At 39.1% G+C, this 27,104-nt stretch overlaps 1 protein-coding gene across 5 annotated transcripts; it reads right to left on the minus strand.

The window, feature by feature from the left end:
• On the minus strand, positions 1 to 27,017 carry LOC133635095 (afadin- and alpha-actinin-binding protein-like). Of its 5 annotated transcripts, none has more exons than XM_062027857.1 (14): positions 26,733 to 27,017; positions 22,800 to 22,869; positions 21,184 to 21,335; positions 17,808 to 18,011; positions 17,633 to 17,743; positions 13,273 to 13,408; positions 13,121 to 13,196; positions 11,465 to 11,645; positions 11,258 to 11,402; positions 9,838 to 9,974; positions 6,349 to 6,522; positions 6,163 to 6,280; positions 849 to 963; positions 1 to 768 (listed from the first exon to the last, which is right to left on the minus strand). In XM_062027857.1, the coding sequence occupies exons 2-14, from the start codon at positions 22,816 to 22,818 to the stop codon at positions 594 to 596; spliced, it is 1,743 nt and encodes a 580-aa protein (XP_061883841.1). In that variant the 5' UTR covers positions 22,819 to 22,869; positions 26,733 to 27,017; the 3' UTR covers positions 1 to 593. The 5 variants fall into 5 exon arrangements, with proteins under 5 accessions (XP_061883841.1, XP_061883844.1, XP_061883840.1 ...); XM_062027860.1 differs by having other exon boundaries at positions 2 to 768; positions 11,258 to 11,405; positions 21,184 to 21,330; positions 26,733 to 27,016; XM_062027856.1 differs by having other exon boundaries at positions 2 to 768; positions 11,258 to 11,405; positions 26,733 to 27,016.
• Between the last annotated feature and the right edge of the window lie 87 nt (positions 27,018 to 27,104).

Here is a 27,104-nt window from a genome sequence, read left to right on the forward strand (position 1 = left end):
TAAACTTAAATAAGAACAAGACGGAAATAATTGTATTTGACTCTAAAGTAAAACAGAATGCTCACCCCAGTGACCTGGACCCCCTAATGCCTTATTTCAAACCCAAAGGCACAAATCTTGGTTTTAAAGGAGCCAAAAGTAAAAATTAAGAAGTCCAGAGCTAAAGTCAAAGAGAAGTTTCTTAAGCGCAAAAATTGTGACTAAAGTGGTGAAGCAGCAACAATTAAAATACACTACTTTTTCAATTTTACCAGACACATTTGGTCTGGTAAAATTGGAGTCATTCTAGGAGTTGGATGTTGAAATTTTTCACTGTATCGAATGGGAAAGAAAATGAGTGGTATCGCACATCACTAATGAATACTGTATTATATGAATATTGCCATTTTTCTCCAGAAAACAGCAAGTTGTGCGAAAAGCACTGAAACAAATTGAACAAAGATCACATCCTGGAAATTGTGCATTTTAGCTTCATCCTGAAATATAACCTGCAAGCCAGTTATCCCAAACTTCTTGTGAGTAGAGCATATTCAAGGACAGAAACGTCAGCATGAGCACATTAAGCAATAAATAAAACGATCGATGCTCACCTTCTAAATAAATACAAAAGGTTTATAGAAAAAACAAAGACAAGATGAATGATAATAAAGTGCCGCTCGCTCAAAGTGAGCCGCTTTCCTCCTGCGGGAACATGAGGTCGTCACTGCTGATCCAGCGTTTGGGCTGAGCGGATGAGGAGCTGGCGTCGCCGGCGTCTTCAGTCGTTCTCTTTGGTTTGGTGGAGCTGCGGGGTCACACTTGCACGGGTCACACGCTTGGGCGGCTGACGCGGGAAGAGACGAACGTACCTGTTGTCACAGAAGCGGCTGAGCGTGTGAAGCAGGTCGCACGTGGAGGATGACAGGCTGGCTGCACGTCCAGCGCTGGGGGAGCTGATGGCGCTCTCTTCAGGTGACGTTTCAGCTGCAGTAAACAATATTCACCTTCATTAGGCTCACGGAAAACATGTGTAAAGATGAGTGAAAATGCATATGAAGTGGGATCAAGGGAGACTCATCATAAAAAACTAACTCATAATGTTTACATACAATATATCCTTATATTAGTTAAAGTTAAAGTGCCACTGATTGTCACACGCACACTAGGTGTGGCGAAATTATTCTCTGCATTTGACCCATCACCCTTGATCACACCCTGCGAGGTGAGGGGAGCAGTGAGCAGCAGCGGTGGCCGCGCCCGGGAGTCATTTTTGGTGATTTAACCCCCAATTCCAACCCTTGATGCTGAGTGCCAAGCAGGGAGGTAATGAGTCCCATTTTTATAGTCTTTGGTATGACTCGGCCGGGGTTTGAACTCACAACCTACCGATCTCAGGGCGGACACTCTATTTGTCCACCTGTGCTTTACATTCATTTTCTGTATGTTACATTCTTCTGTTTGTTTTCTCCCTGTGTGTGGTACTTTAGTTCCTGTGCTTTGATTTTGTAGTTTTCACTTCTTGCCTGATTAGCAACCGGGACACACCTGTACCTGGTTGCCAATCAGGCTCCTATTTCATGTCCACATGTTGTTCCCTATCAAAGTGAATGTCTATTTACCTCAAAAAGAAGTTTTCTGTCTTGTGCACTTACCAGCTGCACTTGCCTGCTTGTTTTTTTCTACTCCCTTGTGATTTTTTTGTTCATTTATCCTCTCCATGTGAGTGCGCCTTTTATTTATATCAAATAATAGTATTTTACTTACCGTCTGCCTACCGTGTTTGCATCCTTTGCGTCATACCGCTAAGCTAGTATGACTCCTATGGTTTTAAAACCACCTCTAAATGCGAGGGCTCAGTGATAATATAATAATTTATCAGTTCTCTTCATTGTTGTTTTTTTTATACATTGTGAATATTGTACATAACTAGAATTTGCAATTCCAGTAATACGGTGCAAGCCGCCAAACCGCACGAGCCGCTGATAAGCCTGAGTGGAAGTGAAATGCTTGAATGTCCAGGGTGAGTGGAGCGTGTAGATGGTGGAAAGGTTCAAATCGGATAAGAAATGTTGGATATGAAGAGGTTTGTACAATGCCCATTCATTTTCAAAGGGGGAAAATTCATGGTAATTCCGGGTAATCGGGGAATTTTCAGAACCGGGAAACATGCCGATGTCCAGGGTGAGTGGAGTGTGTGGATGGTGGAAAGGTTCAAATCGGATGAGAAATGTGGGGTATGGAGAAGTTTGTATATTGCCCATTTTTTGTCCATGGGGAGAAATTCCTGGCGATTCAAAGAAAACCGGGAATTTGAGGAAATGGAAACATGTTTTTGCCCTCGATATCCAGGGTGAGTAGTGTGTGTGGATGGTTGAAAGGTTTGAATTGAGTAAAAACAAATGGTGGGGCAATTTGAGAAATGTGTGCGTTGTAGAACTTTTACATTTTTTTGGAATAGGAATTTACTAAAAAATTCGGGAAAAAAATGGGAATTTTTAAATATATATATAATGGCACAACTGTCCTAGATGATGTGAATAAGTTGGTGTTGGAATTTTGTGAATTGGTTGAAAAATGTTGACGTAGTAACACTTTGAAGTGAGAATTGGTATTTCGGAATTCCTGGAATTTCATGAAAACTGGGAATTTGTACAAAAAAAGTAACTTTTGATGTCCCAACTAAGAGAAATGTTTTGATGGTGGAATGGTTGGAATTGGTTGAAAATGTGGACTGTGACAATTCTGGGACAAGAGGTTGAAAAATAAGGCTTTGGAAAACCACATTTTTTTTACTTGGAAAATGGTAGTTTGCGTGTCCAAGATGAGTGGAAGGTGTTGAAAGTGGAACGGTTCTAATCGGTTGAAAAATGTGGGAACTGTGCAAGTTTTAAAAATGGCCTATTCATTTTCAATGGGAAAAATGTCCCGGTAAATCAGGAATTCTGGGTAATTTTTGAAAAAAATGTTGGTTAGCTCACGACAGCACAACTTTGGTAACAAAACCAATGACATATTTTTGTATTGGATGCAAACAGAGAGAATATGTTTTTGGGGACAGGACAACTTTGGGAGCAAAAACAAGGACAAATTTTTATATTGGATGCGAACAGAGAGAATGTTTTTGGGGACAAGACAACTTTGGGAGCAAAAACAATGACTTATTTTTACAAACACCATTTCCATACGAGTTGGGAAATTGTGTTAGATGTAAATATAAACGGAATACAATGATTTGCAAATCCTTTTCAACCCATATTCAATTGAATGCACTACAAGACAAGATATTTGATGTTCAAACTCATAAACTTTATTTTTTTTTTGCAAATAATAATTAACTTAGAATTTCATGGCTGCAACACATGCCAAAGTAGTTGGGAAAGGGCATGTTCACCACTGTGTTACATCATTACATCACCTTTTCTTTTAACAACACTCAATAAACGATTGGGAACAACAGTCCGGGGTCTCCGCTGTCGTATTTTACGCTTCATAATGCGCCACACATTTTCGATGGGAGACAGGACTGGACTGCAGGCGGGCCAGGAAAGTACCCGCACTCTTTTTTTACGAAGCCACGCTGTTGTAACACGTGCTGAATGTGGCTTGGCATTGTCTTGCTGAAATAAGCAGGGGCGTCCATGAAAAAGACGGCGCTTAGATGGCAGCATATGTTGTTACAAAACCTGTATGTACCTTTCAGCATTAATGGTGCCTTCACAGATGTGTAAGTTACCCATGCCTTGGGCACTAATACACCCCCATACCATCACACATGCTGGCTTTTGAACTTTGCGTCGATAACAGTCTGGATGGTTCGCTTCCCCTTTGGTCCGGATGACACGATGTCGAATATTTCCAAAAACAATTTGAAATGTGGACTCGTCAGACCACAGAACACTTTTCCACTTTGTATGAGTCCATCTTAGATGATCTCGGGCCCAGAGAAGCCGGCGGCGTTTCTGGATGTTGTTGATAAATGGCTTTCGCTTTGCATATGTAGCGACAAACTGTATTTAGTGACAGTGGTTTTCTGAAGTTTTCCTGAGCCCATGAGAGATTGATGTCGGTTTTTGATACAGTGCCGTCTGAGGGATCGAAGGTCACGGTCATTCAATGTTGGTTTCCAGTCATGCCGCTTACGTGCAGTGATTTCTCCAGATTCTCTGAACCTTTTGATGATATTATGGACCGTAGATGTGGAAATCCCTACATTTCTTGCAATTGCACTTTGAGAAACGTTGTTCTTAAACTGTTTGACTATTTGCTCACACAGTTGTGGACAAAGTGGTGTACCTCGCCCCATCCTTTCTTGTGAAAAACTGCATTTTTTGGGAAGCTGTTTTTATACCCAATCATGGTACCCACCTGTTCCCAATTAGCCTGCACACCTGTGGGATGTTCCAAATAAGTGTTTGATGAGCATTCCTCAACTTTATCAGTATTTATTGCCACCTTTCCCAACTTCTTTGTCACGTGCTGCTGGCATCAAATTCTAAAATTCATGATTATTTGCACAAATTTTTTTTTTTTATCAGTTTGAACATCAAACATGTTGTCTTTGTAGCATATTCAACTGAATATGGGTTGAAAATGATTTGCAAATCATTGTATTCCATTTATATTTACATCTAACACAATTTCCCAACTCATATGGAAACGGGGTTTGTATATTGGATGTAAACACAGAGAATATGTTTTTGGGGACAAGACAACTTTGGGAGCAAAAACCACGATATATTTTTATATTGAATGTAAATAGGGCTGGGCGATATGGCCTTTTATTAATATCTCGATATTTTTAGGCCATGTCACGATACACGATATATATCTCGATATTTTGCCTTAGCCTTGAATGAACACTTGATGCATATGATCACAGCAGTATGATGATTCTGTGTCTACATTAACACATTCTTGTTCATACTGCATTAATATATGCTACTTTTAAACTTTCATGCAGAGAGGGAAATCACAACTAAGTCAATTTACCAAAAGTGTATTTATTAAACAGTTATTAAGCAGTGGCACAAACATTCATGTCATTTCCAAAACAGAAAGTGCAAGATTGTCAGAGACATTTTAAAACAAGCTATGAGTGCACTTTTGTGCATGATATCACACAAGATATTTCAATAACTGTCAAATAAAAATGAGCTGCATAATAGGTTCCTGCGGACGTCATCTCCTTCTGTTGTTGACTTTTTTTTTTTTCATACGGTGTTGATCTGGAAATAGTTGCTTGAACATTTTGTTGGTGTGGCACCGGCCGGAGATATTTACATGCAGAGTTTCAAGCCCTCCTCATTCTCTAGCGGGTGACTTTTCAAATGATGCTACATTAGCAGTGCTGCTACTTTTTGTAGCAACACTTTTGCCGCATAAATGTTGAACATATTCTCGCTTGAAGTCAAACCACCGCCAGACGATGGACCCGGTGGTGGTTTTCTTGGGAATTAATTCTTCCTTCATTTGTTACCAGATTCGCACCTTCTTTCTCTCGTATTACCACCCGCACCTCACCGTTAGCATCACAGCTAACGTTACCATGTCGCTACCTCTCTGCTCCGCGGGAGCGTGTGACGTTGCACACGTGACGTTGCACACGTGACGTATGTAAGAAGGTGCGCTTGGTTTACGTCTCTGTGAGAAGGAGAGACAAGAAAGAGTGGGAAACGCATGCAGTGTAATGCCCGCAGCTAAAAGAAACTGCGTGAGAATGTATACTCGAATATCACGATATAGTCATTTTCTATATCGCACAGAGACAAACCCGCGATATATCGAGTATATTAATATATCGCCCAGCCCTTGATGTAAACACAATGTTTTTGGGGACAGGACAACTTTGGGAGCAAAAACAATGATATATTTTTATATTGGATATAAACACAGGATGTGTTTTTGGGGACAAGACAACTTTGGGAGCAAAAACCCAAATGATAATAAAAAGGGATGGGAATCAAAAAATGATTCTTGTTGAGACTCAGCTCCTAGGGTTTGGATCCCTAGGAATGGTTTGGCAGTTTTGTAAATGCACCTTTGTTTAGATGTTACCTTGTGCATTTCTTTTGTCCAAATGAAAGAAGACGATCAAAGTGTCTTATTCTTACTGTACGTCTGTCTATACAACTATTAAAAGGACAGTGTATTGTCTTTAAAGAAGAGTGAAAAGGAGACACTCACATATCTGAAAGGAACACTGTGACTTTGACCTGGTGGCCTTCTTGGAGTGGCCAAAGGGGTTGAAGTTTAAAAACTGGTGTTTGAGCCACACAGCACGATCTTCCTCAAAGGTCTTCCTCTGTGTGAGAACACAAAAACGCCTCAGGAAACAAAGCAGCTCATTCTGACACTTTGCCGTGCAATCACCTCTTGGCTCAGTCTAATTGCTGCCTCCGTGAAGTTCCTCCTCTCCCTCTCAAAGATCTTCCTCTCTTCCTGGAGCCTCTTCCACTCCTCGCGTAGACGATCTTTCCCTTGCGACATGTAACAGTCGCCCAGCATGACGGACGTCTCCTCATCGCACTGAGAGCTCAGCTGCTGCTAAGACAAAAAGAAATTTACCCTCTTGTTGGCATTGAAGTATTTTACACGCTTGAATTCATGTGTCATAGTTAGGGAGCAAGCCCGCATAGTGAAATCGCTGTCTTTTTTCTTCTATACTCCTTTTAGAAGCACGAAAAGTCCCCATATTTTGCATTCTCATCAGGTATGGCCAACAATTTTATATTTTGGGGGTCCCGAAAATGTCTAAACTGGCTTTCTCGCACCACCTTTGAAATGAGAACAAATCAGCCCCTCCTACCGGTTTCACGTATTGACACGAAAATCGCAGGAGACGTCCATCATGAAGGGAAGCACAAAAAAGTCTCAAGAACCCATACCTGAAAACAAAAAGGAAGTCGGCCATCTTGCTTTTTGTCATTTAATTTTCGTTGAAAAAAGGGGTCTTTGACCAAACGGGTCGCGGTAAAAATGACAGATACTACACATATAGGTAATGATAAAGTGAGAACAAATTTTACCTGAGCCATGAAAATGTGGGCGTGGTATGGCGTCAAACTTGGTTTTTGGCCAATATTCGGTGAAAAAAAAGGGATCGTATTTTAACAAACTCCTCCTAGGGACTTTGACCAAATGAGTCTCGGTTAAAATGACAGATACTACACATAGAAGTGATGATAAAGTGAGAACACATTTTGCCTACGCCGTAAAATGTGGCCGTGGTATGGCGCCAAACTTTCCTCCGATGGTTTTTGTTCATTTTTCGGCTAAAAAAAAGGGGCCGTACTTTAACAAACTCCTCATTGGGACTTTCACCAAATGGGTCGCGGTTAAAATGACAGATACTACACATAGAAGTGATGATAAATTGCGAACAAATGTTGCCTACGCCTTAAAATGTGGGCGTGGTATGGGGCCAAACATTCCTCCGATGGATTTTGGCCATTTTTCGGCTAAACAAAGGGGGTAGTATTTTAACAAACTCCTCCTAGGGACTTTGACCAAATGAGTCTCGGTTAAAATGACAGATACTATACATAGAAGTGATGATAAATTGCGAACAAATTTTGCCTATGCCGTAAAATGTGGGCGTGGTATGGCGCCAAACTTTCCTTCAATGTTTTTTGTTAATTTTTCGGCTAAAAAAAGGGGTCGTATTTGAACAAATTCCTTCTACGGACTTTGACCAAATGAGTCTCGGTTAAAATGACAGATACAACACATAGAAGTGGTGATAAAGTGAGAACAAATTCTGCCTATGCCATAAAATGTGGGCGCGGTATGGCGCCAAACTTTCCTTCGATGGTTTTTGGCCATTTTTCGGCTAAAAAAGGGGTAGTATTTTAACAAACTCCTCCTAGGGACTTTGACCAAATGGGTTGTGGTTAAAATGACAGATACTACACATATAGGCGTTGATAAATTGAGAACAAATGTTGCCTACGCCTTAAGATGTGGGCGTGGCATGCCGCCAAACTTTCCTCCGATGATTTGCCACCAAACACAAAACTCAGCTCCACAATCTCAGATCTTGGTCTTATTTGGTAGAAATGATGATGACACCTTAAAGTGCCGGATGGGTCAGTACCTGTTCCTACCTACTCGTAGTGGGCATAGCGTACCGGTGAAAACTGCCCTACGCTATCACCACTTTAACCGTGCACTTCAGGGCCGATACCGATTATTAGTAGTCAAGTAGCTGACATTCATTTGCAGGAAAAGTTAGCTAAACATGACTAGTATATGTCAATAAACAGCTGGACAAGGCGTTAAGTTGTTTTTTAAGAAACATCTGACCAGTAGTGACTTAGGGCCTGATTTACTAAGATCCAAATACCTCGCACTCAACAGCGTGTGCTATTAGTGGGCGTGTTGTGTCCGATCTACTAAAACTGCGTGTGCAATTGAAAAGTGGTGCAGACCCCCTTATTTAAATGAGGGTTTTGCGTGTACCGTATTTTTCGGAGTATAAGTCGCTCCGGTGTATAAGTCGCACCGGCCGAAAATGCATAATAAAGAAGGGAAAAAACACATATAAGTCGCACTGGAGTATAATTCGCATTTTTTGGGGAAATTTATTTGATAAAACCCAACACCAAGAATAGACATTTGAAAGGCAATTTAAAATAAATAAAGAATTGTGAACAGGCTGAATAAGTGTACGTTATATGAGGCATAAATAACCAACTGAGAACGTGCCTGGTATGTTAACATAACATATTATGGTAAGAGTCATTCAAATAACTATAACATATAGAACATGCTATACGTTTACCAAACAATCTGTCAACCCTAATCGCTAAATCCCATGAAATCTTATACGTCTAGTCTCTTACGTGAATGAGCTAAATAATATTATTTGATATTTTACGGTAATGTGTTAATAATTTCACACATAAGTCGCTCCTGAGTATAAGTCGCACCCCCGGCCAAACTATGAAAAAAACTGCGACTTACAGTCCGAAAAATACGGTACTATATTGTATCGCCAGAGACACGCTTATTTGCCACACTATTATGTTATCATGCGCCTACCTACCTGTGGCGTTTTGCTGTTTTCAAACATGCCATCTACCACTTTTTAAAGGCAGTCCTGCAGTGCATCGACAATGAAACCGATTGGACAGAGGCTGCACTTACTCCTCTCAAGAAGCAAACAAATTCACATTTTTTTCCATATAGGAAATATTTAAATATAATATGTAAATGATAAATAATGATAAATGGGTTATACTTGTATAGCGCTTTTCTACCTTCAAGGTACTCAAAGCGCTTTGACAGTATTTCCACATTCACCCATTCACACACACATTTACACACTGATGGCGGGAGCTGCCATGCAAGGCGCTAACCGGCACCCATCAGGAGCAAGGGTGAAGTGTCTTGCCCAAGGACACAACGGATGTGACAAGGATGGTAGAAGGTGGGGATTGAACCCCAGTAACGAGCAACCCTCCGATTGCTGGCACGGCCACTCTACCAACTTCGCCCCGCCGTATGTACCCCGCCTTCCGCCCGTATGCAGCTGAGATAGGCACCCCCCGCAACCACGAAAGGGACAAGCGGTAGAAAATGGATGGATGGATATTCAATGTGAAAAAAACACGTCATTAAAAATCTATTTAAAAGGACACCAAAACGCATAAACTGAATGTATTTTAATCAGCCTTTTGAGTCCTCCAGCACCTATAAAATTATAAAATAATGTTGCTGAGGAGACGATGTCGAAAATGTTTCATTTCTGACCGTGACCAAAATCCAGAACATTGCACAGCTCTTCCCCATAAGCACATGGAAGAATAGGGCCCTTACTGCTCCGACTTCCCTTAAAGAAAATGCAATGCAGTGTGTCACCTGAAGGAGGTGCTGCTGTGTCTGAATGTAGTCTTTGCACTGCTGCACTTCTTGCTTCAGTTTGTCCATTTCCTTTGACGAGTCCCGGGAAATGGCAGCACAGTTTTCGCTCTCGCCCGTGGATGATGCCCATGATCCTGAAAAACAGAAGTGAAAATAGCATTCCTTGTATCAATGTTCCCTCTCATTTCTCATGTATGTGAGCAAACAAAGTCTGAGCATTCAGTGGAGCAACATCAGACGTGCACACTGTGGCCATACCTGTCTCAAACCTGACATCATAACAATTGAAATGTCCAATTATTATAATCAAACGACAGCAGTCATTTTCCATGAGTTTATTTTCTAATATAAGTGATTTGGCCCACTTACAATGAAAATAACCCCCAAAAATGTTTTTTTCACGAACTACAGTTGCGATCAAAAGTTTACATACACTTGTAAAGAACATAATGTCACGGCTGTCTTGAGTTTCCAATAATTTCTACAACTCTTATTTTTTTGTGATAGAGTGATTGGAGCACATACTTGTTGGTCACAAAACACATTCATGAAGTTTGGTTCTTTTATGAATTTATTATGAGTCTACTGGAAATGTGACCAAATCTGTTGGGTCAAAAGTATACATACAGCAATGTTAATATTTGCTTACATGTCCCTTGGCAAGTTTTACTGCAATAAGGCGCTTTTGGTAGCCATCCACAAGCTTCTGATTGAGTTTTTGACCACTCCTCTTGACAAAATTGGTGCAGTTCAGCTAAATTTGTTGGTTTTCAGCATTGTCCACACGTTTAAGTCAGGACTTTGGGAAGGCCATTCTAAAACCTTCATTCTAGCCTCATTATCTTTTTTACAAGTGTATGTAAACTTCTGATCGAGACTGTATGTACTAGTATATTCCTACTTTGGAAACAATGTGTACCCTTTCAAAGATTCCATTTAATTCCTTTAAATCATGTTGTACAGTGTGTACAAAGTACAAAAGTGGATAATAACATTGGAGTTGTCCAACCTTTTTTGTGGCCATAATATAGATAGTGTGGTATTAGCGCTCTTGCCTTGCATCATTTACAGACCACTACAGTCGGACTACGGTCCCTTTGAAAACTGTCCAGGTGACAATTTCTTCATTTTGACTTTCTCATCTCACTCCATGCAAAGAAGCAAGCGCCAGACAAGCAAACGTGATCGTTGATACTGTCACCTGATTGGCTCTTGGCGTATCACTCCCCTTTGTTCATGCAACCAACCTTGCTTTGCAAGTTCCGCTTTCTTCCCGCGAAGAAAAAATAATAATTATGGAACGACGAACGTTTTATCGAACACATTTTCTTCATGGTTTTATCGCTAGTCATAAACATATAAACCATACCATCCTGTATGTAAAGAGTCCTACAGTGTTTACAAACAATGTACTTACCTCGGCTGTCCAGCCTGTCAACGTGGCTCTTCAGTCGTCTCCACTGGCGTCGAACACTGCTGGTCAGCTTCTCCCGAGTGTGACCACTAAACAGCTCCACCGTATCCTTACTAGATTCAAAGGCTTCTTCTTCTTCCGAGTCCGCCTGCTATCCCCAAAAATATATCAGATATACTTGTGATGATGATGATTTGTTTTCCCACCTACTTCTATGGCACCGTCGTCATGCCGGTCTCCTTTCGCCGATGACTTCCTGGAAGTCAGGATGAGCGCCATGTCTTTTTTCATGTGCTTCAACACTTTCCTCAACTCGGCGTTTTCCAGCAGCAGGTCCCTCTGCCGACTCTCATAGTCCCCTAGCAGAGTCTTGTACATGTCCCCCTCATGCCTGCAGGAAATCATCCATGAGAAGCATACAAACATTGTATCATACACTATACAACAGCTGCACAACTCAATTGTTTTGAGGGCCACATTTCCAGAGAGCGAATGACCTCTCTGAATCTGCTGGTTTTTAGGAATCTGGTGCAAACATGTTAGTCTCTTTCAAGTTTTCTGAAATGAACTTGAACAGAACAGCCCTGCTATAGAAACTAAACTTAGATATAATCTAAGAGTCGCCTGTGTACAGCAGTTACTCTTTAATACCCACTGAAAGTATCTCAACACACAGCCATTATTGTCTAAATACAATGCAACATTGATTTACCAACTTTTCTATTTACAACATTTTAGATCCAGCCATGTCTCTGCGGATGCAAACGCCTGCAGGCAAGAAAGCAGGATGAAACTCTGTAGGGTAGCCCGAGCCTTCTACTTCACTTGCTGTACAGAAGAAGTCATGTCTCAACACTCCAGCACCTTTTGACATGTGTTTCTATTTTGTTAACTCAATAAGAGTCCCCAAAACTCAACCGACCAGCGTAGAAAGAAGGAGTAAAAAAAAGAGACTATTTGCGAGTACATTAATGGCACTCACAAGCATGCCCACAGCACAGCACAGCAAGTAACCACATCAAGTTTTATTTGTGACAAAGCAGTTATTTTCTGGTGCCAGAACAGAAATATATCACAGGACATTATCTCTTCTCTTGTTCCAAAGCACTACCACACAAACACATACGACTCTCCTCTCCCCATCCCTGTTCCTTTTCCCTCTGTCTGCTCCTTTCTCCACAGTTCTCTGCCGTTGTTAATGTGTGTATTTCACTTTTTCAAATGTTTATTATTGTAGCAATATGGTTGTTGAAGTGAAGGATTTTTGTGATTTTGTTCGTGAGAGGGCACCATAGTGACTTCTGTGTGTGTGCGCGTGTTGGCAGAACAGACCATAGCTAGTTGTTGTATTGACTTTTTATTACATAGACAGTTATATTTGTCTGATATACTGAACCGTATAGCACTTTATAATTTGTTCAAAGTGTACTTTGAATGGACTTTTGTCGAGGCTGGAACCCATTATTACTTTGTTTCTTATGGGGAACTCTGCTTCACTATACACACTTTTCTATTTACAAATCATGTTCACAAACCAATTAAGTTTGTAAATCGAGATTCCACTGTAGCTGGCAACACAAGTGTGGCAAAAATTGTTTCCTTCAATGAACCTGAGCTCCTCAGTGCATGACAGCACTCATGCAGCCCCAAAGCATGACGCTCTCACCGCCATCCTAAACCATAATTACCTTGCTACTTGCTTGTATTGCCAGCTATTGGACACAAACGGCTGTTTGTTGACTCATTTTCAAACCAGCTGTACAGTGACTACTCTAAGGACCATTTTCCACAGTATTGTCCCTTGAGAAGACGCTGTATGTGTAGATAGTGCTGTAATAAAAGTGTTTGCTGAAATGTTTGACCTACTTTGCTTCCGTCTTTTCGGTCTTCCAAAGGCTTCTCTTGCCGTCAACTCTTCCCAGTTTGTTGGACACATCAATGGCTGAAAGAAAGGGAGCACATGAGGGAAAGAAAAACATGTTTTCTGGTTTCCCTACTTTAACTACAGGGGAGCTAACCTATTTTCTTCTCCTTCTTGTCGGCCAGAAGCTGATTCAGTCTCTCCTTCAGTTTGTTGAACTCGCGCTCTTTCCTCTTCATCTCATGATTATACTGGCTGGCCCGGCTGGAGACCATGTTCTGCAGTTTGTGGATCTGGAACACAAAATATCCATCTCAATTGCTGTGTTGCAATCACGTGACCGAGAGGCACTTCTGGGTTTCAGGCTACTGTTTCTTTGCTTGCATCAGTGCAGATTAAGGCCTATTTTTGAAATGTTGCGAGGCAAAGTGACCATAAAAAATATTTAACATGGGATGGCGTGGATTTATACACTCTTAAGAAAATTATTTTTTTAAAGATTTAAACCGTTTACTGCTCGCTACGACCTCATTTCTGGACACACACGGATTTAAAGAAGAAAATATCATGTCTTCAAGACTAAGTTGGACTTATTGGTGCATCGCTAAGTAACAAATTTTATTGACATAACGAGTGCTGTGCAGCTGTGATCGTGGCGTTTTTTAAAGAAAAAGGATACGTTTGATTTCCTGCTACAAATATTAGTCTCATCTACAATTGATGTCTGCAGTTTTTTTCAAGATTCAGTATATGCTGTTGAGTCAACAAGAGATGTATTCATCTAGTTTATTAAAACTATTAAGGATGTTTTCTTGATGCTAACAAATAGCACCAAAGATGCTATAATGTGTTCATCCGTGTCGGATAAAGCATTTGGCTTTCCTGCACAACAACTAAGCGTTTAGTTTCTGTTAAGAAAATGGACAATGAAAATACGGTGGATTGGAACAACAATCACCAACATGACGTTAGTTGATTTGCACAAGCAGGTCTTCTAGTTATATTTTGGCATAGAAACCACCAAAGAACACAAACTAATGCCATCTCTTCTCTCTTTACGTTTAGTTCTGCTCTCAAACACTACTAATATAGTAGAGAAACAGAAAGTTTCTTAAACAAATCAAATGTTCAAACATTTTACAAAGTGATCACTGCAGACACTAGCGGTCCAATTGTACTCCACAAGATGATGAAAGTGATATTTTTAAAAGCCATTTCCTTCGACGCACTTTCGTTTTTTCCCTGACTTTATTACCTTTATAAACCACTTCGTTCGGGACTCCATGAAAGCTTTCCTACCTCTTCACTAGGGCTGCAACAACTAATCGATTAAAATCGATTATCAAAATAGTTGGCGATTAATTTAGTCATCGATTCATTGGAACTATGCTATGCGCATGCGCGGAGGCTTATTTATTTATTTTTTTTGGTAATTTTTTTGTTGTTGTTTTTTTTTGTTTTATAAACCTTTATTTATAAACTGCAACATTTATAAACAGCTGAGAAACAATAATCAAAATAAGTACAAAAACAGTACAAAACAGCGCCAGGTCGGCGCTGAGGCTACGTCTCATGAGGTGGCGTAAACTAGCCAATGATGTGGTCATGTGCAGCTCACGTGACGACGCCGTCTCCTTTGCTGGAAACATTTGAAAAATGGCGCAGGAAAACACTACCGATAGTTTAGCGGATAAACATCTTGAGGTTATTGCTTCAATGGAGAAAAGTGTACGACCTAAGTCGTCAAAAGTGTGGGAACACTTCACTTTAAAGACTTCAAAGATGAGCGTTTCCTGCAAAATGGCACGGAAGTACAACATTGCTTCAGGAGCACCTGAAGAAGAAAAATGTTGGAGCCACGGTACGTAACTTTTTAAGTCCATAGTGGCAACAAGCATTCATGAGTTCAGCTTTTTTGTGAGTAACGTTAGTTATGCCTTTGTTGTAACACGGGGCTGATAATGTGTCTCCGGCACATTTGACTCCGTTTTGAGAGAGAAAACGCACGGTTACCAATTTCGAAATAAACGTAATGGACAGAAATATCTCAGGTTGGTTTCATAATGGATCAATGTAGCCGGGCCGATAAAGCTATATAAATCTATTTAGATTTGAGTGACGCTTTAGTATAACTAAACGTTATGAAGGTGCTGGAATATTTCATGCTATTATTCAGAGGCAGCCTAAAATGAATCCATTATTATTCACAACAGAAACGTGTACAAGATTCAGTTCTGATCTGATGAGTTACATTTCTGTGTTATTATTGGTGTATGCTGCACCACCAATGTCCACAACATGGTGCCAATTTGCTGTTTTTTTTCAATAAAATACTGGAAAGGATAGAAATGTAGTTTGTCTCTTTTATAAGATTATTAATCGATTAATCGAAGTAATAATCGACAGATTAATCGATTATCAAATTAATCGTTAGTTGCAGCCCTACTCTACACCCAAGAACAGAACAGAAATACCACATTTTCTGATCAAACTCTACACTCACTCGTCACTGGTTTTAATTCTATGCTCAAACAGTTTGACCACCGAGTCAATTAGGCCGCCAAGAAGAAAAAGGGATATTACTTCATTAGCAACACAGCAATTGACTACAACGATGGACTACAGCAAAGCTCTTCTGGTAAATTTCTACCATATGGATAATCCATATGGATTATCCATATGGATAATCCGCTGATGTCACATGTTGGAAAATGTCACAAAAAGGGAGGAAGTATGAAAGAAGGCAAAATTGTTTTATAAGTATCTCCATGCTTTGATTTCACATTTTCAGGACTAGTACAGATCCCAAATACAGAAAAACAGGTACCAATAAGAAATAAAAAATGCATTTGCATAATAGGTCCCCTTTAATATTTAAACTTGTTTAGGGCGTATTGATAGAGTGTATCAAAAACAAATATACAACTCGAGTGCTTTTTTATGAGAATGTCTATTGTTCGCGTTTTAGCACAAATTCCCCCTCTGTCTTCCTTTTTTTCTCTTTCTATCCCCTCCTGCTCCGGCCCAGCTGCACCAAATGATAATATAAATACATTTAATAAAGTCAAATACAAATAAGGCAACAAGAGAAGTATCCCACACTTCTCTTTTGTAATGTAAATCTGAACAGCCGATATGGGCATCTACATCAACTATATGATTTGCCTGAGAAGCTGGACAGGACAAAAAAATAAAAAATAAAATAAAATAAAAAACAGTTAAAATAGCAGCAAAGAAAACAAAACACAAACTCTAACTTCCTCAAAAAGAAAAAAATACATTTAGTGATGTTTAAAAAGCTGCACACTGATATTTTGATTATTGATTAACTCTTGGCAGTTTTATCACTCTAATAGACTCAATGAGTAGAATTATATATTTGATGCATTCTTAAAATGTTGGCTATTTAATAGATTGTATGTTTAATCTTATGATACCTCCGCATTGGTGCCTGTCTGCATCTGTGTGTGTGCGTGTGTGTGTGTTTCACGTCTGTTATTGTCTCTTATTTTAAAATATTGCAAATTGACGCTGCTTTTAAAAAGTACTTAAATTGATGTACACAAAGTTTAGCTGGCTGACTTTGGCAAAAATAATAAAGTTATTTTTCACACAACTTGTTAGCTAACGATCTTACCGAGGCTGAGACTGCATGTCTGACATCAGGTTTTTTCTTTAAATGCTGGCGTATCACAGATGTACTACCATCAAAGCAAAGTCTGCTTTGCAAAATGAGCAAGATAGTCATGATTTTAACAAGAATAAGAGGAAATGTTCTCACACTTGACACGTTGTTTACATGCGAGTGGCGGCGCGGAAAAAGACGGGTGATGATGTCACGATTAGGGATGTCCTATAATGGCTTTTTGCCGATATCCGATATTCCGATATTGACCAAACCGATACCGATATCAACCGATACTGATATATACAGTCGTGGAATTAACACATTATTATGCCTAATTTGGACAACCGGGTATGGTGGAGAAAAGGTCCTTTTTAAAAAAAATAAAAAAATAAAATAAGACAAATAAATTAAAAACATTTTCTTGAATAAAAAAGAAAGTAAAACAATATAAAAACAGTTACATAGAAACTAGTAATTAATTAAAATGAGTAAAGTTAACTGTTAAAGGTTAGTACTATTAGTGGACCAGCAGCACGCACAATCATGTGTGCTTACGGACTGTATCCCTTGCAGACTGTATTGATAATAACAGAAATAAACAACCCTTTTGTGTGAATGAGTGTAAATGGGGGAGGGAGGTTTTTTGGGTTGTATCTTGTGTTTTTTATGTTGATTTAACAAAAAAAAACAAAAAAAACAACAACAAAAAAACGATACCGATAATAAAAAAAACGATACTGATAATTTCCGATATTACATTCTAAAGCATTTATCGGCCGATAATATCGGCCTGTCACAACTATTGTTGACAAATATAATTGTCAGCGACAAATGTTATTGTTGCCTTTTTGCAGCCCTACACGGAAGATAACTCTACCGTCAGTCTTACCTCTTCTTTTTCGTTTTTCAGGCAGTTCTGCAAGCTCTTCACTTTCAGCTGCAGTTGGCGTTCCCGCTCATGAAGTCCTGTGTTCTCTCTTTTGGAAACTTCCAGCTGCTCCTAGAAGAAGGTCAAGGATGTGGCCATGAAAATAGAGCGCAGGCGGAGAGAAAGGAGGCTGTACCTTAAGTCGCGTGCTGGTGAGCTGCAAAGAGTCCACGTTGTTGCTGGACTTCAGCTGCTCCACCTCCATGTTCTCCAGGGTTTGGAGGCCCCGGCGGTGCAGCTGCACCAGCTCAAACATGCAGTTGAGCACCGACACAACGTTCATGTCCGGGTTCTGCCCTGACGGCGCCCAGACCGGGGGAAGGCCGAGCGATGACACCTCCTGAGGGGAGAGAGAGCAAATCTGACATTGCATGTAACTAGTCGGCAGTCTGCGCTATTTATCCAGTACCACTGCAAAGTAAGTCACCACGGGGCCAAAGAAAGTTGCAAGTGCCAGCACTTTGATGAAGAAGGTGAAAAACACTATTGAATTCAAGAAAGAACTGACTTTCTCTCATTGCCATCTTCGAGTAGTCAATAAATCTAGCGAAATGATAATTTATTCATTTGGTTTGTCGTTTATGTGGATTTTCTACATGTACAACTATCATCATTGTGTTCATATTTGTGGGTGTCTCCAATGGATTATTGAATGTATTATATATTTTATTAATATAAAAATGGTTCCAGTTTTAATCTGACCTTTTGAAAGAAACTGCTGAGGAAGTAAACAAGGAACTGCTTCATTTAGTAGTAACTTAAGTCAGTTCTTCTGAAAAGGTGGGGTGACCATGCTTTATCAGTATCATGCAGAATCCTGCTTCAAACCGCTTCCACAAGCTACAAAACCTGCTCATTGAAGCCATTAATCAAGACTTCCTCATTTTCATTTAAAACAATTGTTGAATATTGTTGAAATATTGTTGAATTGTTGAAATAAGGATTTGTTTTTACTTGCCATAACCTTCATTACCTTTGCCTTTTATTTACCTTCTATGACTGCCATTTACATTGTTTTACCATTTTTAATGTTATTTACCTTCCATTTAACTTCTTTCACCTTTTATTCACCTTTTCTGACTGTCATTTACATTGTATTACCTTTTTTTAATGTTATTTACTTTCTATTTAACTCGTTTTACCTTTTATTTACCTTCTCTGACTGCCATTTACATTGTTTTACCTCTTTTAACTTTTATTTACCTTCTATTTAACTCATTTTATTTACCTTCTGTGACAGCCATTTACATTGTTTTACCTCTTTTAACTTTTGTTTACCTGCTATTTAACTCCTTTTACCTTTCATTTACCTTCTCTGACTGCCATTAACATTGTTTTACGTTTTTTAACTGTTATTTACCTCCTATTATTACTCATTTTACCTTGTAGTACCTCTTTTACCTTGTATTTACCTTTTTTGAGCGTCTATTTAATCATGAATTCCTCATTTTGGTTAAAAAAAAATTAGAACAAATTGTTTTATTCAATTTAGTTTTGTATAAAAAGTTTGATGCATCGTGCAGCTGACTTAATGTTGCTGATCAATTGGAATTGATGATCCTTTCCATTCTTCCATTTTCTACGGTTTGTTATTGATTGAGTTTATCTAATCTAGTACCAAATGGTTTAAGTCGGTCACAACATGTTTAATATAGTTTTAATAAGGATGTAACTCTTTCTTTTCAAATTTCAGGAAAATTGATGCACCTTAAAGCCCCAAAAGACCCCAAAAAATGTTAATACAATTATTCTTTGTTGTAAGTTAATCTCTTTCTTTCTTTTTTTAATTATTAAATGTTAATAGGGATACAATGTTATGCAGAGGTGTACTTATAACAATGATACTATTTGGAAATATTTATTTTTCCTAGGGTGGCTTAATAGAAAATAAATGAGAAGCACTGACTTAATTATTTATCTGGGATAAGTTTTAACTCTCTTTTTTAAGTATTCTATATTTTAAATTTCATATTAAATATGTTTTTATTCTTATTGTTTACTTATGTGTACAGCTCCACTAATGGACATTGGAGTGTTACTTTCAATACAGCTCCACTAATGCAGTGGTCCCCAACCTTTTTGTAACTGCGGACCAGTCAACGCTTGAAAATTTGTCTCACAGACCGGGGTGTGGGGGGGGAATAAAAATATATATATTTTTTTTGTCATTAAAAAATACAATCTTGTGTGCTTACGGACTGTATCCCTGCAGACTGTATTGATCTATATTGATGTATAATGTAGGAACCAGAAATATTAATAACAGAAAGAAACAACCCTTTTGTGCAAATGAGTGTGAATGAGTGTAAATGGGGGAGGGAGGTTTTTTGGGTTGGTGCACTAATTGTAAGTGTATCTTGTCTTTTTTATGTTGATTTAATAAATAAAAAATGTATTTATTTATTTATTTATTTATTTCTTGTGTGGCCCAGTGCCAATCGATCCATGGACCGGTACCGGGCCGTGGCCCGGTGGTTGGGGACCACTGCACTAATGGACATTGGAGTGTTACTTTCAAAGGCAAAATTAAAGTATTGCTAGAAACATAATTTTATATGGGACTTTATTGTATTACATGTATAGTACATGTTCCAAAAAGAAAAAAGCATAAAACACCACCAGAATTAGAGATATTACAAGTCAAAGTGATGAAGCTTAGTGTTACGCTCATGACTTGGTGTAACTAAACATTACCTTATAAGATGAAGGCAATTGCTTTTTACTGATATTTGAAATGTATTCAATGTTTATAAATGAATATTTCAATATACTAAATGTAAAAAAGGGAATAAATATTCAAAATAAGATCATTAAATGAAATCTAGTTTGGTTACGCCATCATGAGCGCAACACAGGGTTGTAAAAGTTTCAACTACAATTCTAAATAAGATGTCAAAAGCAAACTGAAATCAAATGCACACATCTTAAAGATTGATCAATACCTATTTAAATTTAGTAATACATAAATATGATGATGTATCAAAATATAAAAGAAATATACCTGAACAGAACGCTCATGATGGTTACACCAAAAAGTAACGCTATGAATCGTTTTTCCAAGTTTTTGGGGCATTTTTATGCTATTTCCAAGAATCTCCTTTTTATTATCGTTGATTTTAAATGGTCAAACTAATGCTTATTATATATGCATGCCCTAGTAAACAAAAAAAAGTCATATTTATTTTGATTGTTACATTTTGAAGTACATTTGTGCAGGTGGGTGCGAATGTACCCATTACCAGAGCTGTACACTTAGTCATGTGTATTTTTATCTTGCCTTTTTATTTTATCACCACAGGCTAGTTTTGTGTTTTTTTACTGCGATATTTAAGAGTTCTTTTATTTCTAAAAATAATATAGGTATATAATAATTTCAGTAAAATGAACATCACTGCATCATCTTGATAACCTCGTCTCTGCCTGTTAGAAGAACATGTAACCAGACAAATGATGTGAATGAACTGTGCTTCTCCCTACTCCCTTTCCAACAGCATGACACCTGAACAACCCACCTGATTGATGTGCGACACACATTCCTGCACGTTGTTCTCAGTGCAGAAGTTGGAGAGCCTGCAGGACGACTTCTTCTGCAGCAATGATGGCTCCAAGGGGCCCATCATGCGGGGCCTTCCACATTCCACAGAGATGCTCTGAACGTCCTTAACTTTCCAGGAAGCAAAGTCTGTTAAACAGTGACGTGAAATATCCACAACACATCGCTATGCTCTAATGTCCATTCTCAAATCAAAATATGGATACTTTTGATACTTTAGTTCCGGGTTGATGTCACGTTATCGATGGGAAAATGAGTTTTTAGACAATAGGATTTGCCTGAGCGGCTAGGAGACAGAGAGTAACGAGCGGTAGAAAATTGATTAGAAAGGACAGATTTTTAAAAATAATAATAATTATAATTTTTTTTAACTTGGGACTTTTTTGGATGCTGGCGGGCCGTAGTTTGGGGACACCTGCCTTATACCCTTTATTCACTTTATATTTGACTTATTTTAACAGCATATATACATAGTAGAACAGTACATAACTACAACCTTTTTTGACCTTTATTTAAGTCTTTTACCTTTCATTTACTATGTTTGGCCTTTACTTACATTTTTTGCCCTTTTATATCATTATTCTAACTTCTACATTCCTTCTTTTACCTTTTATTTACATTATTTTACCATTTATTCACTTATTTTACATTACTTTGACCTTCTTCTACCTTTTATTTACTTATTTTGAGAGGAGCCAAATGAGGTGGTTCGGGCATCTGGTCAGGATGCCACCCGAACGCCTCCCTAGGGAGGTGTTTCGGGCACTTCCGACCGGTAGGAGGCCACGGGGAAGACCCAGGACACGTTGGGAAGACTATGTCTCCCGGCTGGCCTGGGAACACCTCTGGATCCCCCGGGAGGAGCTGGACGAGGTGGCCGGGGAGAGGGAAGTCTGGGCTTCTCTGCTTAGGCTGCTGCCCCCGCGACCCGACCTCGGATAAGCGGAAGAAGATGGATGGATGGACTTTACATTTACCTTCTATGTACCTTTTATTTAGCCTTATTTTACCTTTTAATTATTTTATTTTCTATTTTTCTTCTATTACCTTTTATTTACATTATTTAACCTTTTATTTAGTTAGTTTCTTTTATCTTCCATTTACATATTATTTTTTATACTTTTTTTCACCTTCTTTTACCTTTAATTCACTTCTATCAACTTATATTTACCTTTTACCATCTTTTACCTTCTGTTTAACTTGTTTTACCTTCTTTTATGTGGTCTGGATTTTATAATGTTTTATATGAATTGAAGCATTTTCGAAACAAATTAATCGATTAAGCGTTGCAGATTACTGCTGTCACACACGCACGCACGCACGCACGCACGCACGCACGCACGCACGCACGCACGCACGCACGCACGCACGCACGCACGCGCGCGCGCACGCACACACACACACACACACACACACACACACACACACACACACACACACACACGTGGTGTGAATAGAGCAGCATGGATAGACTGTGTGTGTTGGATGTGTTCCATGTTAAAAAGCAAAAGAGGCGAATGCTACCCACTATTACTATTATTATTAATGTTATTTATTTTGAAAGGTGTAACTCACCCGAGGAGGACTCCGGCATTGTTGCAGTGCAGCCTCCTGTGTGTGGAAGGTGCACACAAGTCAACACGTCCTGAAATAGAGCATGGGATTAGCAAGACGTAGACAAATGACAAGCATGTTTCATGGAGCCACAAACACTCCAATTCAAGGAGCAGATTCAAATTCACCACCTAGATCGTGAAAAATGAAATACACTTCTTGGAATGTTTGTTTTCTGTGAAGGAGCCTTAAAATGTTTATTTTATAAATATTACTATTTTCATATTTTATAGATATTTGACTATTTCAAGAGATGAATATCTATTATAGCAACATATTAATTGTAATGAAACTGTAAAGCAAAATTGTAATTGTACATTTGATGGTTTATAAACCGTGACTGATGTACAAATATTTGGTAGAAAGTTGGTCATTTTGTTGCTCTTTGTGATGCTATGTGACAGAATAAGAAAAATAAAAACAAAACATTTATATTTCCAGGATGGAATGTTGTGGCAAAACTTTTGTCTAACAATGTTAGTCTAAGTAACAGTCCTCATGTGATTTATGCTGCGTTGCTTCTCTTCAATTCCTCTGGCCCTGCGGAGCTAGCTCTGCCTGGTTCTTCTTACATCCTCTCCCACACAGCCCAACAACATGAGACCAGGACTGTTGTGATGCTAGAGATCACTATTTTATATTGTTCTTGTCTTTTGGTCAAATTGGTTTACTTTGTGATTGATGCTGTATTACTGCCTTTCCCAATGTTGAACCAAAACATTCCTGTTCACAATCAGATTGAGTCTGTATTTTGCTCATCATCCCTCCTTCCTCCTAAGGATGGCACACTTCACCCAACCCCTCCTCTCTCTCTGTTCTCACATTCCCAAAGTGGCTATGAAGATCTGGAAGTTTCTTTGTCTCTCGCTTTTGTTCTTCCCTCTAAGCAGCGTAGACATGCTTCTCTGCAGACAAAGCGCTATGTAAAGCTAATCCATGATTGTTATTATTATGAATCGGAAAACCTTCTAAAACACCATTTTAACAATAAAATGGCACAAATACATCAAATAATAGTAATAAATACACTGAAATGACTTTGGTGGAGGTCTGCTGTAACAGAACTAGCGTTTTTATTTAACGATTACGGCATGAGTCTTGGTGTTTTATGCCAGCATTGTCGCTTTGCAGGGTGACTCCTCCTCCTCCAATTTATCTCAATGCTCTTATCGTCAACTAATCCGGCTAATCCCAGACTGGCAGTATGCTCAGTTGTCCTCACAACAACACAATACCATGATTTTGTGTGTTTTACTTTTGGATCATGACTATTTGATGAGCGTGGTTCTACAAAGTGCGCCACATTCTAAAAATACTCTTAGAAAACAAAATATAAAAGTGGAATAATAGAGCAAACAGGTGAATGTTATTCTCATGTTATTCTATTCTGTGTTATATGTTGCACGATTGCGACAAGTAAAATTCCTAGTTTGTGAACCCGTTCTCAAACAATGGCAATAAAAACTCTTCTGATTCTGAAATGTAAGGAGAAAGGTTGCAATGTTGACTCTAATAACACAAAGCTGCTATGTTGTTTTGTACTAAAACTGTCATTGCTCAACAAATAATCATGAATCAAAATCAATGATGTTTGAAGTTTGAAAAATGGCCAATTCATTTTGAATGGGAAAAATGTACCGGAAAACCTGGAATTCTGGGAAATCTGGGAATTTGTCAAGGGAAAGCCCGCGAATCCCGAATAGGCTGAACAGTTTGAAGTTGGAGCGGTTTGAATCGGGTGAAAAATGTGGAAGGTAGAACGCGCCAAAATCGATTAAAAATAAATAGATGAATTTTGGTGTAGAAAACTTTGGAGCATTCACACAATTAAATCGTATACGACTTATTTTTTTAAATTTTTATGACTGAGACCCTTCCGGGTACCCAGACCAACTTGAGGGGAGCCCTAGAGGTTTAAAAAAACAAAAAACTACTTTAATTAGTCAGTGGAACAAGTCTGGACAGTGCTGTTCTAGAAGCTTCTCCGTGTGTAAAGTGCCTTGAAAGTTGGGATTTTGGCGCCATTTCAATTCAGACGCTAGTCCAGACCTGGGCAAATTAAGGCCTGGGGGCCACATGCGGCCCGTTAAGCTTTTCAATCTGGCCCGCCGGACATTCCCAAATATATTTTTTAGATCTTTAAGATGGAAACTGTAGCTGCCATTATGATGTGCAGTGATGTTTTCTAATGACCGTAAGTCTTGAACTATACAAAGTATTTCAATGCTTGGAATCTGCGCTTTTGGATGATATACCAGTTACTTTGGTAATCTAATTAGTTACTCTGGTCATCCAATTAGTTACTATGGTAATCTATGTCACAGCAGCTCAGACGAGGCACCAAGCAGTGTGGGCGGGAAGCGTTTCCACAGACGCGGAAGGAGATTTTCACAAGAAAGTTCTAAAGCTTAGTGATTGATCAGATATATCAGATTGTAGGTGGGTTTATTTTTTACCCTTCACGTTCATATTTCACTGTTTGTTGCATTTTTGTTGCGTTTCACTTGATTGTAAAATATGTCGATCGAAAGGGGGTGTGACCATACTTGCCAACCTTGAGACCTCCAATATTGGGAGGTGGGGGGTAGGGGGTGGGAGCTTGGTCGGGGGTGGGGGTGGTGTTTGGGGGTGGGGGGCGTGGTTATTTACAGCTAGAATTCACCAACTCGAGTATTTCATATATATTTCATATATATATATATAATATATATATATATATATATATATATATATATGTATGAAATACCTTACTTTCAGTGAATTCTAGCTATATATATATATATATATATATATATATATATATATATATATATATATATATATATATATTTGTTTTATTTACATAAAAGAAATACTTGAATTTCAGTGTTCCGATGGCTATCCATTAGATGGCAGTATTGTCCTGTTTAACTTCTCCGTTCATGATGAGTATATCATTTCGGCCACCGTGTTCAATGGAGAAGTCTGTTCTACATATTTACAGGCAACATACACCTTCCCCTTCGAACTGTCCTGGATGAACTGAAATTCTTGTTTCCATTCGTTTTGGAACTTGCAAGCGTATTTCTTCATCTTGCTCGTCGACGGCGTTGCCATGTCTGTAACTTCCTCATTCTTCTGCTTCGTCTCCTTGGTGTGTGCGCAGTTGTGCACTCTACTCTCTAAAAGCCCTAGATGTTATGACGTCATTGGGCAGGCAAGCTGTTTATATTGTGGGACAGCGGACGTGAGAACAGGCTGTCCCCACTCAGTCTCAGGTCCGCATTGAGCTGGAGGGGGCGTGGCCTCCAGCTCCGGCTGAATACCGGGAGTTTGTCGGGAGAAAATCTCTGCCGGGAGGTTGTCGGAAGAGGCGCTAAATACCGGGATTCTCCCGCTAAAAACGGGAGGGTTGGCAAGTATGTGTGACATTCATATTGTCAATATTCAGTGTTTTATCGTTCATAGAAACATGTAAAATTCCATTACGTTTTTTAAGGCGGTCTGTCATAACGTTTTTAGCATTCAAGCAGACATTATTGTGAGGTTTTGTATTAGTGTTCCTAAAAATAGATATACCGGCCCCCAGACACATTTTTGTCTCTAAATGTGGCCCCCCGAGTCAAAATAATTGCCCAGGCCTGCGCTAGTCCCTCTCGGCCACCGTACAAAAGGGTCACAATGTGAAAGTACATGAAAATGTGACAATTCAAGTAGCATTACCTCGCAGGTCAGGTGAGATGTGTCGACTGTAAATGTACTATCGGATGAAGAGAAGGCTAATAAAAAAAACAACAACTTTTAGGCTAGCTGACGTTTAAGGAAGGAGTAGCCAACGCATTACGCATTAGTTGTGTGTCATGAATCATGACGTGGTTGATGCAATGAAGCAATAAAGGTGAGGTAACGACTTACCTTGTCGGAATCATCACAAATTATGTCGACTGAAAACTTTTACCAGAGCAAGAAAAAATAGGAGATTTTGAGGGAGCGGTTGGCAGCTTCACCTTCGAGTCGACCCACCGCTACTATTATGAGCCTAGTGCGGTATTTACTTTTGAGTAAAACCTTTTAAACGTGCAAAACAGGAATTTTATACTGAAAAAAATGTCATTTTCTTGCCCTCGACTCTACCGGCTTCGTGTCAGGAGGTCGTCAGCGCCATTATCCAAACAACACGAGACGCAGCCGCACACACAAAGCAAGCGACGCGCTGATTGGCCGCCACGTCGCCTAGCAACCAACAACAAAGCATTTCATTGGTTACTGGATTTACCCGGATTCATT

This window comes from Entelurus aequoreus, linkage group LG19 (genome assembly GCF_033978785.1).
Source record: "Entelurus aequoreus isolate RoL-2023_Sb linkage group LG19, RoL_Eaeq_v1.1, whole genome shotgun sequence".
In the NCBI taxonomy this organism is placed as follows: domain Eukaryota; kingdom Metazoa; phylum Chordata; class Actinopteri; order Syngnathiformes; family Syngnathidae; genus Entelurus; species Entelurus aequoreus.

Excerpts from the sequence above, each read along its gene's own strand:
- LOC133635095 (XM_062027856.1), bottom strand. Across the intron at positions 13,197-13,272 it reads CAAGAAGGAGAAGAAAATAG|CCATTGATGTGTCCAACAAA; the intron begins GTTAGCTCCCCT and ends CCTTTCTTTCAG. Across the intron at positions 6,523-9,837 it reads CACAGCAGCACCTCCTTCAG|CAGCAGCTGAGCTCTCAGTG; the intron begins GTGACACACTGC and ends TTTTTGTCTTAG.